General features: G+C 44.9%; 6 protein-coding genes across 6 annotated transcripts; 3 read left to right on the top strand and 3 right to left on the bottom strand.

The window, feature by feature from the left end:
- Positions 1-1,660: 1,660 nt before the first annotated feature.
- Positions 1,661-2,310, bottom strand: L199_005661 (uncharacterized protein; the record flags this gene model as incomplete). The annotated part of the gene is made up of 2 exons (XM_064891367.1): positions 1,661-1,889; positions 2,120-2,310. The coding sequence occupies 2 exons, from the start codon at positions 2,308-2,310 to the stop codon at positions 1,661-1,663; spliced, it is 420 nt and encodes a 139-aa protein (XP_064747439.1).
- A 720-nt stretch (positions 2,311-3,030) lies between these two features.
- L199_005660 (uncharacterized protein) lies at positions 3,031-4,562 on the top strand (the record flags this gene model as incomplete). Its single annotated transcript, XM_064891366.1, has 6 exons — positions 3,031-3,321; positions 3,548-3,655; positions 3,773-3,872; positions 4,019-4,078; positions 4,166-4,373; positions 4,508-4,562. 6 exons carry the CDS (start codon positions 3,031-3,033, stop codon positions 4,560-4,562), a joined length of 822 nt encoding a protein of 273 aa, XP_064747438.1.
- Positions 4,563-4,726: 164 nt separating this feature from the next.
- On the bottom strand, positions 4,727-6,228 carry L199_005659 (uncharacterized protein; the record flags this gene model as incomplete). The annotated part of the gene is made up of 4 exons (XM_064891365.1): positions 4,727-5,521; positions 5,631-5,891; positions 5,988-6,020; positions 6,106-6,228. 4 exons carry the CDS (start codon positions 6,226-6,228, stop codon positions 4,727-4,729), a joined length of 1,212 nt encoding a protein of 403 aa, XP_064747437.1.
- Positions 6,229-6,662: 434 nt separating this feature from the next.
- On the top strand, positions 6,663-8,677 carry L199_005658 (uncharacterized protein; the record flags this gene model as incomplete). The annotated part of the gene is made up of 13 exons (XM_064891364.1): positions 6,663-6,762; positions 6,828-6,868; positions 6,931-6,945; positions 7,007-7,020; positions 7,081-7,105; positions 7,176-7,196; positions 7,266-7,473; positions 7,617-7,741; positions 7,808-7,916; positions 7,987-8,109; positions 8,177-8,256; positions 8,310-8,362; positions 8,458-8,677. The coding sequence occupies 13 exons, from the start codon at positions 6,663-6,665 to the stop codon at positions 8,675-8,677; spliced, it is 1,134 nt and encodes a 377-aa protein (XP_064747436.1).
- Positions 8,678-9,185: 508 nt separating this feature from the next.
- L199_005657 (uncharacterized protein) lies at positions 9,186-11,225 on the top strand (the record flags this gene model as incomplete). The annotated part of the gene is made up of 10 exons (XM_064891363.1): positions 9,186-9,209; positions 9,294-9,350; positions 9,415-9,459; positions 9,522-9,531; positions 9,641-10,142; positions 10,205-10,435; positions 10,579-10,710; positions 10,763-10,850; positions 10,935-11,139; positions 11,209-11,225. The coding sequence occupies 10 exons, from the start codon at positions 9,186-9,188 to the stop codon at positions 11,223-11,225; spliced, it is 1,311 nt and encodes a 436-aa protein (XP_064747435.1).
- Positions 11,226-11,462: 237 nt separating this feature from the next.
- On the bottom strand, positions 11,463-12,799 carry L199_005656 (uncharacterized protein; the record flags this gene model as incomplete). Its single annotated transcript, XM_064891362.1, has 5 exons — positions 11,463-12,103; positions 12,168-12,277; positions 12,374-12,425; positions 12,498-12,634; positions 12,714-12,799. The coding sequence occupies 5 exons, from the start codon at positions 12,797-12,799 to the stop codon at positions 11,463-11,465; spliced, it is 1,026 nt and encodes a 341-aa protein (XP_064747434.1).
- Between the last annotated feature and the right edge of the window lie 578 nt (positions 12,800-13,377).

Here is a 13,377-nt window from a genome sequence, read left to right as displayed (position 1 = left end):
TTCAAGTAAAAGGGATCTGGATCGCTGAGCTACAGAAGTCATGGTCATGATGCATGTCCGAAATACTCATTGCCTTGGTTCTCTCTTATGATAATTTGCACTTCTCGGTATCGATGTTTTCCGTTTCGATACTATACAAGAAGAATAGGAAGGTGTACATGGTACTTGTAAATGGTGTTTCTCATGATTCATATCTTGATCGAAATCAAGATGCTCGATCGATTTCATACGCATTTCCATATCATCGGTCTTGCTATTGCTCGATAGGTTAGAACAAGGTTCGGTTGATTTTCCCCAAGTCGTGACTGTTTGGAAATTATCACTGAAGACATGAATTGAGCTGATGGTCAGCGAGATCGTCGTGACGTTGTAGGTTATTAAGCCGTCAGGAAGATAGGACACAATATCGCACTATGTACAATGAGATCTACGATTATCGCAACGTATAAGAGGTACCCTATCCAACAGGCTAATTTGGATTCCGCGAGCAAGGTCAAAAGGACTCACACAGAGCTTGTATCTCCTTCTGCAGACGGTTCAACCTTGAGATAAGGTATCATAAACCTGTTATCTGTCAATCTATCATCCGCATATGGCCCGTAATAATCAGATAAAGAAGATTTTGTTTGATTCTGGGTTGCTGCAAGAGAACATCGGAAAGAAGCGAATTCGAAGTCGAAGTGAAATCCGCTTTCATCACGTTGGAATGGTTCGCCAGTATTCCTATCAGCACTGCGATTTGAATTGGTATTCGGGTTAGCACAGAAATTGGGAAAGTGTGGATGGTGGGATGGTGGGATGGATAACACTTCGGTATATAGTATAATAGTGCTCACTCGTCCTCCTCGTCACTCAGGAAAGCACCCAAAGAAGTATCAGGTTGATTTGCCAATCGAGTGTGAAGGTGAGGGTGAGTATCCATGGATAGTCGGTGAATCTGTTCAGTCAGGGGAGAAAGATCCTTACTGCTACCGGTAGAGCGTCCAATTTGATCTGGACCGCCTGTCGACATATTGACAAAAAAGAGATGATCTTGTAATTTGTGATTCTGACTATATATCTTATACGATTCTGAGTGAGTCAAAAGTTGATGAGGACCAATATTCAGTATAATTGCTGAACAGTGAACAACATTATTTGTAAAAGAAGAAGAGTAAGTCCAAGTGTCAACCTCAAAGCGATCACTAATCACATTCAGTGATCAAATGTGAATATATCGTGCACACACAGCATAATGGACCGACAGCAAGGACCTTTTGATTCCAAATTCAAGTCAGCTGAACCACCCTCTACCACCACTCAGAAAGAAGTCGAGCTGTAGTTCCTATATCTTGTGATACGGTGTTGCACTTTCCTAGTCAAGGGGTAGTCGACATAAAGGACAGCCAGTGTATAATGCATTGCAGTCTTGGGTATGTTTTTTAGGCAAATCCAGCGATGTTCGTGAAAATGGCAAGCAAAGATACAGGATATATGCGTTTCCCTGCAGTCCGCTGACATTCAGAACTCCGTGGACAACGGACTCATCACCTGGAGACGCTGCATACCGACTTTGAACACACAGAGTAACAGCGACTGCAATACATATTGCTCATACTCAAAGCAGGTTGCAACGACTATTCCACCTTTCAACAATCCTCTGTGAAACAAAGGCGAGTACTCATGCTGTGGGGCTGTTGATATTGGTATTGCTCGATCTATTGGATGGCTGGAACTTCTCAAGCCAGAGAAATTCGTAGTTTGGAAATACCTGGATTATACCAGAGGAATTGAGCCAAGTCCCAGGAGGACCAGACCAATTGGTTGGTGGGTAGGCGACCGAAGGAGCTTCTCTGTCAAATGTTCGGCCATCGTCCCTAGGAGTCTGCCAGATTCGTCTGGGATCGTATCTATTCAAGAGAAACCCTGGTCAACCTATGGAAGTTTGCCTCGGACCACTTTCTCGCAGCCAAAATAACTTACTTGGGGTCAGACTGGCCTACTGTGCTGATACTTTGAATGCATATACCCGAGCCGTCCCCCACACCAAAGTCAGCCACGCCACCAAGATCGGATATCAAGGTTATAACCAAACGATGTGAAACAAGAGTCGGTGGAAGCACTGATGGTATCAACTCACTTGCCAGATCTCCAACTTTGGGTATACGCTGCCCAAATTTCACGGGTTTTTGGACCGTACCAATGTTCGCCCGTACGTCTAGAAGCAGCCCTTCTGGACTTCTTACTTTCAGAGGTCTCAGTTTTTCTCAGGTACTTCCAATCGCTATTGGACATATTTCCGACATCGTCTGTAGTGAGTTGATGAACCATCCTAAACAAAAAATCAATCAACAATCATCAATTGTCGAAAGAGGGGGTGTCGCTGAGGATGTTAATCGATGTTGAAGAAACTTTTATTGGGGTATTGCTAGAACAACTAGACTACTTATACCTTCAAGAGGTGATACATGTCTTCCATCGCCAGATCATCATAAAATATCACGATATGGGGAGGACCCTGATCCCATCAAAGGGTATACGAATATTTCAGCCTAGAAGTCAGTCTTGTCTTGGCTTCTGATTGGGCTTCTCGATTTCAACATATGGTCTGAAACGCTGAATAAAAGAGGAATAGATGAGTCATAATTGAAAGTCGTTTCGTACGTATTTTCCGCGACTCGCCCGAAACAAAGGGAGGTGATAATAGGCAATGAGACGAATATGGGATTCGAAGGTCAACATAGGAAGTGAAGTCTCGAACGATCATGGTTTTTCGTTTTTTTTTTTTGTTTCGCAGGGACCGCGTCGCAACGGATCTTTGAAGAAGCATCCCTTCTCTAGAAATTGCGCAGGTTTCAAAGCTTGCTGCGATAGCCTTGGTTATGTTACTCAACAGGATGGTGGTGAAATCAGTTGTTGCATTTTCGCCACAAGCCACTTGCTACTGCGTCATCGACGACAACAATAACAACAACATCAACATCAACAAAGTCTCTTCCCTATATCTCGTGTCCAACACTGATCTTACCATTTCAAGGAGAAAAGGCCAATATGAACTCCCATCCACCACCTTATCAATCCCCACATACACCTGACACCTATCCACCACCTTCTCGTACCCGCCAGAATACACAGCACCAGCGAAATAGGAAACGACGTCGATTTCTACCTACCGCCAAAGGTTTTCTGTCCTTTTTATACCATACGAGTTTTTACCTTTTCATCTTGATCATAGCTGCTCTGTTGGTTGGATCAGCATGGAGTATAGGTGAACAGGCGTGGAGGAATGGCGGACAGAGGAAATGGAATATATTCGTCATGGTTGCTGCTTATGTAGCTTTGGTGAGTTTAGTTTGATTCTGGTTCTCTGGTCCTAAGCACGGGTAGGGATACATCGATGGGTTTATGACTGGATAGAAGCATGAGCAGACTAAAAGAACTCGGGTCGATGCTTCATATGAGCCATGTAGGGGTGACGAACAAGTCACAGCGGAATATGACTACACATACCAAAAGTCTGTGGTCAATTTGTCTATACATTGCTGATTGATCGATGGATCATTTGTAGGGTATCATATCAGTCTTACATGTGTGGTCTAGAGTACTGAGTATAAAACGGATATTGAGGACGATGCCTAAGCCATATATACCTACCAAGCGAGTGGATTTGCCCAAGGTAAGTACGAGTGAACCGCTTTCTGCTTCCATTCATCCCATCTTCCCAGTCTTCGATCAATTGATTGATTGTTCGATGCCCCTACAACTGATCTCATGAATTGTGCTACTGCTATAGAACGTCGCTAAACATATCGCAACTGAGTACTCGAGGACAGCTGTGATAGCTCATATCTCCCAAGCTACGACGGGTCAACAGGAAGGATGGGGTAGACCAGGTGAGTCGAATGGCTTAGTCTCTCATCACGACACAAACTTTCTTTGGTATCCCTCTTCTCCTGATATGGTCATGAGCTGGCTAATAGAGGAAATAACGTGCTCGGTAACTGCATTCAACTAATTAATGATCTTCCAAGGACTGTAGGTACCAGATGGGAAGATAAACATTTCCGAACCTATATCCTATCGACCATACCCATAATGAGTGAGTCCACAGTGTTTTGTCTTATCATAATTCTATGGTACCGTCATGTTGAGAATCCTATACGATGCTGACAGAACCTCGTCACAGGACAGTCACTCGCACCCACTTCCACAGCATCACCCCTATCCCTCCAACCTTTACTGGACGCCTCTTCCTCGATGAACGATAATGGAGCGATCAGGCTTCTCGTCAATTCATATGCAAAGATAATCGAGAGAGCGAGGTACGGGAGGAAGGAACCTAGTCAAGCTGATGCTGAGGCTGTGGAGAAGGTGGTAGAGGTTGTGTTGCTCACGTGAGTGGTTCTCCGGTAAACTTCTTCACTTCCCACAGAAGATATGTACTTCACTGTGATCCATCTGCATCGTCACCGAAGTGAGGATTCGATGTTGTGTACATCAGACTGATTCGATCGTTGCTCTCTCATAGTCTCGAAGTTAAAAGACGTCGTGAGAAGGATAAGCATCGGACGATTATATCATGATTGTTCTTGTATCCCATCTAGATTACAGTTTACAACGTTGTACAACACGATTATTAAGTCAAATTAACGGAAATTGACGATATATGTATATGTAATGAGTCTCAACTTCACCCCTTTCCCCAAATCCCAATCATTCAATAAAACTCTTTCATACTACCATGACTTCAACTCAACCCCGCCCCACCTGCTCCTGCCGCTGCCGCTGCTCCAGATTCGCCAGCATGACCATCATTTTTCGCCTTTTCACCATCATCTTTCTTCTTCTTCTGCACCTTCTTCTTGGCTGGTGGGGGAGCTTCGTTCTGAGCAGCGTTCGTATCTTTCTGAGCATTTGCATTCTTCTTCTTCTTAGTCGGAGCAGCGGTTGTCTCTTCACTCTTCGTAGCTTCCGCATCCGCTGCCGTATTTGTATTATTCAATTTCTTCTTCTTTTTAGGTTTCTTCACTTCCTTGATTCCTTCATCTTCCTGTTCTTCAGCTTGAGGAGGAGGTCTTTTCTTTTTCACCTTTTTCTTCTCCCCCGTCGTCTCTCCATTACCCATACCTTCTGCACCTATACCTATCCCTTCTCCACCATTCTGTAGCATTCCATTTGGATCATTCCCATTACCCATACCCTGCGGAGGTCTACTAGCAGCTTCCCTAGCCTCTATCTCCCTCTGCATCTTCAATCTCTCAAACTGCTCTTTGGCCCTCAAAACTACCCAATTAGCTTGGAAGGGCGTACCACCAGATGAGGTCGATCGATCATTTATACCGGCGCGTAAAAGCTTGCGCATCTTGTCTAAAGTCGATTTGGAGTCGTTGCCTGTACCGTTGCCTGAGGATGAGGAGGAAGACCGTACGGTACCGTCTGAAGAGAGGTTGGGGTTGGCTGGTGATGTCAAGGCAAGGGCAAGAGTCGCATTGCGGGTCGCTAGGATGGATGTCCCCAGGTAGAGTGGGGGTGAGGTCGCTGCCTGTGAGAAGAACAGATAAGTTAATATGGTATAGTAACGGTCAGTTGGACATGGCGAGGTTGGATATTCCGAAAGATAGTGGATAAAAGTGTTCCAAGACACTACTCACTATTATCCTGGATTCCAATTCCAATCCCATTCCTTCATCCAATACTTGTCCTTTCCTCTCTGAAATAACGTCTATGGTCTGAGCGAGCGTCTCCGCTGCAGGTCTCATGACCACCCTCGAGCGAGTTTCGGGCGATCTCCTAAAATCTTGAATCTCCACTACCAGACAACCATCCACGAAGGATATGGTAGGATAGATGTTGTACAGTGATCGAATGAGGGAGGAGGGAATAACTTGAGATCGGAGTGCGAGGAGGAATGGCTAGTGCAGACAGACAGATAGTGTTAGTGGGATGTATGATAAATTGAGAAACAGGAGGATGTATATCGAGAGGAGCAGGAGATGTGGATCACTCACCTTCATCTCGCCGTCATATTGGAAATTTATAGGCTGTATCACCATCATCATCGTCAGCTAATTGATCACATAGGCTGGTGGGATGAGAAGTCCCGAGGAAACAACAACGATGACCCACCGAGTTCTCAAACCTCCAATGATTATGATGAAGCTGAACAGTCAAACTAGGTTCCCATTTCCTCGATTTCTTCAAAACTGCTCGAGCGAACCGATGGTGGTTGTATCCTGATGCACTTGCCATGGTGCTGCTGTAAGCTGCTGTATTTCAGGCAGTCGGGATGGACTGGATGGTTGCTAATATATAGTGAATGGATGGATGAAAGTGATGAAATGGAAGAAAGGAGAAGAAAGAACGAGAGAGGATGTTGCATGTATTTACCCGAGTGGGTGTGTCAACAACCTCCTACATATCTACTTCACATATCACGACATTGGTTTGGACCGTTTTGCATGCATACCGTTCGAACTATGACTTGTACTGGCTCCATGATGTGCTAGATGCTGCTCAGCATGCATATGCATACTCGCTAGGTTCAGCTGATTTACTGCTTTTCACCGTTCGGCCGATCACCTGTAAAATGACATCAGCATAAAGAGTAAACAATTTATCACATTTTACCAGTTCATGTTAAACTCGCATCACACCCATTACATCCTCTTGCGTACACCGTTCCAATGTCTATAGACGAGGCGCAGAAAGCGCTCAATGCCAGAGTACGGAAGTTATCAGTGGTGTTGGGAATCAGTATAGCTTTTTTCATAGTGGAGATTTCGAGTGAGTGAAATGGGGTGTCTTCCATTATGTCAACAGCTAAATATGATCACTGATCATATGGTTAGTTGGATTCAAGACGGGTGCTCTGGCTCTTATTGCTGATGCAGTGAGTGGTACCATCTCGCTGTGCTAGCTATATGTTGTCACGCTGCTGACCATAAATGCTAGTTCCACTATTTGAATGTGAGTGGTGCGATTTCCCACGACAAAAGTGTCCATTAGCTTATACTTCATCATGTTATAGGACATCGTCTCCTAGTGAGTCGCTCAATGTAGCATATTGTCGTCTCCAGGTACTAACCACATACCATCTTTTAGTGTAATCGCATTAGTAGCAACTCTGGTGAGGGCTTTTCCTTCGCATCTTACAAATCGAATATCTTGTTAATGCCATGCTTCCCAATCACTACCAGTTGAGTCGGAAAGGCTCAGGTGTAGGTCATTCTTTGAACCATTCCAACCTATGTCTTGTGTTCGTCTTTTTGGCTGAGAATCTAGAATAGCCAATAGGTTATACCTTCGCCTACAGACGAGCCGAAATTGTAGGAGCCTTCTTCAATGCGAGCTTCCTAATTGCCTTGGCACTATCGATATTCCTGCAATCGATCGAGAGGTTCATCAATGTGGAGGAAGTCGATCATCCATTATGGGTCATGATTGTTGGTTGTTGTGGATTGGCATTGAACGTAGTTAGTATACTGGTCGTTCATGGTGAGTATACCTATCTTTCTTGCCATCATTCCCAAAAACACGGAGAGAACCTTTTTCCTTGCGTATGGTACAGAACATTGTCCATAACGATTCTCTGCCCCTGCCCCTATATATGAACGCTAAATGGCTGTTTGATGATACAGAACACTCGCATGATCATCAGAAATCTTCTTTCCCTGACGAGCCGTTAGATCTCGAATTGTCAAGGATAAAAGCTGCTGCTGCCTCTCCAAGTTTGAGAGGTTCAGCTGCACCTCTGAATGTGGATGTGAGTGTAGTTAGGACATGAGCAACCGCGTGGTCCAGCTCGATCGCTAATTTTGTTCCATTCCAGCATTCTCAACATCATCATGCTCAACAGAATGACGAGGAAAAGAAAGGAACGACCAGGAATCTAGGTCTGTTAGGTGTTCTAGTTCACCTTCTTGGAGACGCCATCAACAGTTAGTCCATCTAATGAGTTATCATGCTTGAAACACTGTTAGCTGATATATGATGCAATCCCTGATACAGATATCGGAGTGATTATTGCGGCTGCTGTCATGTGGAAGACCTCTTCACCTCATCGATTCTACGCTGATCCGGCTGTATCATTGATTATCTCGCTGTTGATCTTCCTTGGTGCTATTCCACTGGGTAAGTCGATTCATTGGCCCTCATACCAAAGTAGCCAGTAGGGCTGACCAATGCTTGCAAAATCTAGCGAAAAGATCGTCTAGGGTTTTATTGGAAGCTGCTCCGAAGAATATCAATCCTGAGCTTGTGAAAGAGGATCTGATGACTGTAAGTACATGTAGAAGTTGTACGTGATGGTCCATTTGCTGATATCAATGTAGATCCCTGGTGTGATATCAATACACGAACTTCATCTTTGGCATTTAACAGAAAGGTGGGTCGACCGACTCCGGGTCCGATATTGATACCTGAAGTACATCATATATAGTACAGTACACTGACTTATTTATCGGTCTTGTTGATGTTCAGCGACGTACTAGCCTCTTTTCACGTTCATGTCAATGTTCACGATATCAAAGGATGGCTACCTATAGAGAAAGAGTTGAGATCATGTTTTGCCGCTCAGGGTGTCACCCATGTGACTATCTCACCTGAGTTTGATACCGTGGTGGATAACACTGAAATAGGAGGTAGTAGGAGGGGTGATGGGGATCTTTGTGACCCAACTTGTTCGGTTGTCCCTTCGTGAATGATCTCAAGTATCTAGCTCAATGCAACCATACATTATACACATTCCTCTGTTGATTGATATGTTTTGCAATGGTGGTGATCATCATCACAATCTCAGCAACTGCCCGGATCATGTGGTTCATCCTGTTGACCTCGCAACTACATGGAATCAGGGGAAAGGTGAATGTTAGATTTACCTATAGGCTCACACACACAATGTCTGTTTTGACCACCTTGTCTTCGTGCATACCTATCAAACATGTATTCGGCTTCCACATTCATTTCTAGCACTGTATCTTGACGAGGTATCCTAGCAGACAGACAGAGCCAAGATGTGCTCCGCGTTATCTGCCACCAGTGATAAGTCCTTCTTATTACGTAATTATGATCTGCATCGACCTGGATTCGGTGACAACAACCCTCACCGCACCTTACGAGTCCATCGTCATCATTCACCATCTATCTATCCATATGTATACCATCTCCACTCGGTCCCATCAATCATAGCCACTGGACTCGGTAGCACCATGAGCAACTCAAACTTCCTAGATGTGAGTGGTCCGAGCTGTTGTTGAAATAACCAGATCACAAATGTTCGACGGCGATTGCTTACTGTTTGCTTTAACCAACTCTAGAAAGCAATCGCGTTGGTGCAGAAAGCTATAGATGAGGATGTCAAGCAGAACTATGCAGTGAGTAGATATCTAGTTGTACATCACCTGTACTCGTCATGTTATCTGATGATTATTCGAGTAGGAAGCATATAAGCAATATCAGGATGCGTTGGATTACTTCATGATGGTGAGTATTGGTCGTTATCTTCGATGTCGACAAATGCTCATGATTCGATCGTTCACTTGTAGGCGATGAAATGTATGTCCTGTTGAAGCTCAGCGTCACATGATGTTTGAATATACAGCTACCATCACCATCCCCCTATGCTTCATTCACATCGCTAATGTACTCGCCTTTTACTCTCCAGACGAGAAAAACGACAAACTGAAAGAACTGATCCGAAAGAAATTCACTGAATACCTCGACCGCGCCGAGAAGCTGAAAGAGCACATTGCCAAATCGGAGGAGAAACGTACAAAGGCCAAAGTGGGTGTGAATGGTGGGGGTGGATCAACGGCTGGCGGACCAGATGTCAAAGATGGAGGTGGGGAAGGGGATGATCCAGAGATCAAGAAGTTGAGACAGGGTTTACAAGGTGCCATCTTATCTGAATCGCCCAATGTCCAATGGGATGATGTAGCTGGATTAGCCCAAGCTAAAGAAGCGTTAAAAGAAGCTGTCATCTTACCTATAAAGTTCCCTCAACTGTTCACTGGAAAGAGAACACCCTGGAGAGGAATCTTGTTATATGGACCACCGGGGACGGGTAAATCGTTCTTAGCGAAGGCTGTGGCGACAGAAGCGAAATCGACTTTCTTCAGTGTGTCAAGTAGTGATTTGGTATCGAAATGGATGGGAGAATCGGAAAGGTGAGTTCAATCCGCTTCAATCGAAGTATCCTTGGATGCTGACATTCCCACCACCCCCTTAGACTTGTCAAACAACTATTCCAAATGGCACGTGAACAGAAACCAGCGATTATATTTGTCGATGAGATTGATTCCCTAACTGGTACGAGAGGAGAAGGAGAGTCAGAAGCTTCGAGACGTATCAAGACTGAGTTCCTGGTGCAGATGAACGGTGTAGGGAATGAAGAGACTGGTGTGTTGGTACTGGGAGCCACCAACATCCCTTGGCAGTTGGATCCTGCTATTAAACGTCGGTGAGTAAACCTATATTTGATCTCACTGGAACGAGTTGAATTCAGGTATGCCTTCGCGAAATGTTCGGAGGTATCTGGTTTGCGAAAGATTGCAGATCTGGTAGAAATGAATCTGGATCAGTCACTGATAAATGCTCCTACAGGTTCGAAAAACGTATATATATCCCTCTTCCTGATGTTCAAGCTAGAAGACGGATGTTTGAGCTCAACATCGGTACAACACCCAATGGTCTGACGCCTAAAGACTTCACCACCCTAGCTGAACAAACGGAAGGGTAAGTTCATCAGTCCTATCACTGATAGATTAAGCTGATGGAGGATATATAGATACTCCGGAAGTGATATAGCAGTGATAGTGAGAGATGCGTTGATGCAGCCGGTCAGAAAAGTATTATCAGCTACTCATTTCAAGGAGGTGAGCCCTATCTTTCGGATATACAGATAAACTACTTTGTCACTCAGCGTATGCTCCTTGTTGACATTCAATCATTATGGATAGGTTCAGTCGGATGGTAAAACCAAGCTCACGCCATGCTCACCCGGAGATCCAGCAGCTATCGAAAAGACATGGACGGATGTAAACTCGGAAGAACTACTAGAACCTCTGCTAAGCGTGAAGGATTTCGAGAAGGCAATCAGCGTGAATAGACCTACGGTGACACAAGCTGATATCACCAAACATATTGAATTCACAAATGAAGCCGGTAAGTCATGCTCTACTATTTGATCTCCAATACCTCATTTCGCATGCTGATTGATATCGTACGTTGTAGGTGGTGAAGGAGCTTAGACCTGTAGAACAGTATTCCCTTTCTTCCTCATTCTGGTATTGTTAGGATAATTATTGTACATCAAGAATCGAGCATGGTGATAACATGCAATCCATTTTCGGCTGAACTCGAACGGCAACCGCAATCCGACCATCGCCTACTTCAATGCATGTTCGCAATATCGAACAGTAGCACCAAAAAATCATCATCGTCTGATCATGCAGTGACTTGATACTAACAACGCTACATTACGTCACTTAGTGACGATCGCCTAGTCTTCGCTTTCTTCTCTTGCAGGACGCGTTGGACGCAACATCCCCTTCAGCGAAGAGAGCTACTCCTGGGACACCTGTTGGTGTTACCCCCGCGGCGAGGGTGGGCGAAGAAGATACTCCAATAGGTACCGATGGTGAGGGTGGTACACCCAGTACGGCAGTATCGGATGTTACCCCCGCTGCGACGGAAGATGAGGATGAAACCCCAGCTGGAACCGTGGCTGTAGCAGCATTTGCGACAGTTTGAGTTGCAGGATTGTCTGGGACGGATGGTTCAGCAGGGACTGAAGAGACTACACCTGGGACAGAAGTTCCTACGCCCGCGACAGAAGTTGTAGGTACACCTGCAACGGATGATAGTGTATCGGCTGCTGCAGTAGCTGGTACCCCTGCGACTGATGTTGCTGATACACCTGGGACGGATGATGATGCTGATGATACAGCGGCGTCTGGAACACCTGCGGCGGAAGTGGCGGAGGTAGAAGTGTTACCATTTGTACCATCACCGAGTGAACCACCAGAGATCGACGAGTATTCTGGACCTGCCATCGTATCGAGGACTTGGTAGGAGATTCCCATGGCGTTGGATTTACAATCACCGACAATTTCGACAAGGGCTTTCGCTGAATTCACATGCAACGAGTTAACAGTGTTATAATTGGTGATGTATGCATGAACAGTACTTACCACTCAAGTCGAGTCTCATACCACCTGCACACCCTGGACAAGCATCACCAATGAACAATTTACCTTCCGAAAATTCAAAGGGCGTGCCATCAGCTTTGGTGACTTGGATTCTGTTGACGACAAGGCAACAATAATGGTCAGCAACGCTCAGCGTATAGTACGCTTGCTCATTATCATACCCGGAATCACATATAGTATCAACTTACTCTTTTCCGCAGTATTCAGCAGGGCTACCAGACATTAGCGACGCGTCGAAAGCTGTCAACCGAAATTGTAATGCATGCGTCAATATACTGATGCGCACATTTGACAGATTGGTAGCAAGCTCACCAACTAATCGATTGTCACCGATCTGATCGACGCTATACCCACAGGCACCCACATGCGCTTCGATCTCGGGCGAGTAATTACCTGATCCTCCATCTACATCACCTTCCTTGCCGCAAGATCCACTTCCATCGTAGTATCTATCAGAGAGTGGAAGAGAAGAAAACATTGGAATTATCAGATCGACCAAGCCACAGTCAGGATTCACTGTTCACTCACATAGTACCCATCACACCGCTGGAGGAGACACCAGCTCGAACGAGATTGAATAATGCCAAAGTGGCAGCGACGGTGGGTAAGATCATACTGAAAAGTGAATGAACAAAGAATGAATGTATTACACCAACGAGTCAAGGGTGGAGATCTACAAGGTGAGTTAGCAAGAGAGGGGTGGTCAGATGTATCAACCAGTGATAGATCTCTTGGAGTAAGGGGAGGTGTTGAATGATAATGGGAAATACTATAATACTTTTTATCTGGAGAAAGGGCTTATATACCTTGCCCCGCCACGTATCCACTGACAGTAAGTTCGCTACCACATAGTTTGACCTCGGTTAACAGTTGTTGCTTTTAGTGCACATCATGGGTTAATTAGTATTGGATACGGGAGAAAGGCATGTCTTTCATTCATCCCCATTTCTAAAACCGACGATCTGAAGGGGTAACGACCTCGTAATTGGTATCAATAATCATTTCCCAAGTCTACTGCTTCCTTGGTAGAATACTTTGTGGGTTGAAGGAGGGATGAAGTAGATCTCAAAGGAATAGAGGAAAGTCTGGAACCTGGTAGACTTCGAAGTCGGAGGCTTTCATTGGGAGAGATTGTGTTTGTTGTTCCTTCAGATCGAAAGGAAGTGGATGGAACTTGGCTGGGATTTAAAGA

Source organism: Kwoniella botswanensis, chromosome 1, assembly GCF_036426115.1.
Source record: "Kwoniella botswanensis chromosome 1, complete sequence".
In the NCBI taxonomy this organism is placed as follows: Eukaryota; Fungi; Basidiomycota; class Tremellomycetes; order Tremellales; family Cryptococcaceae; genus Kwoniella; species Kwoniella botswanensis.
This window is presented reverse-complemented; position numbering and strand designations above follow the sequence as displayed.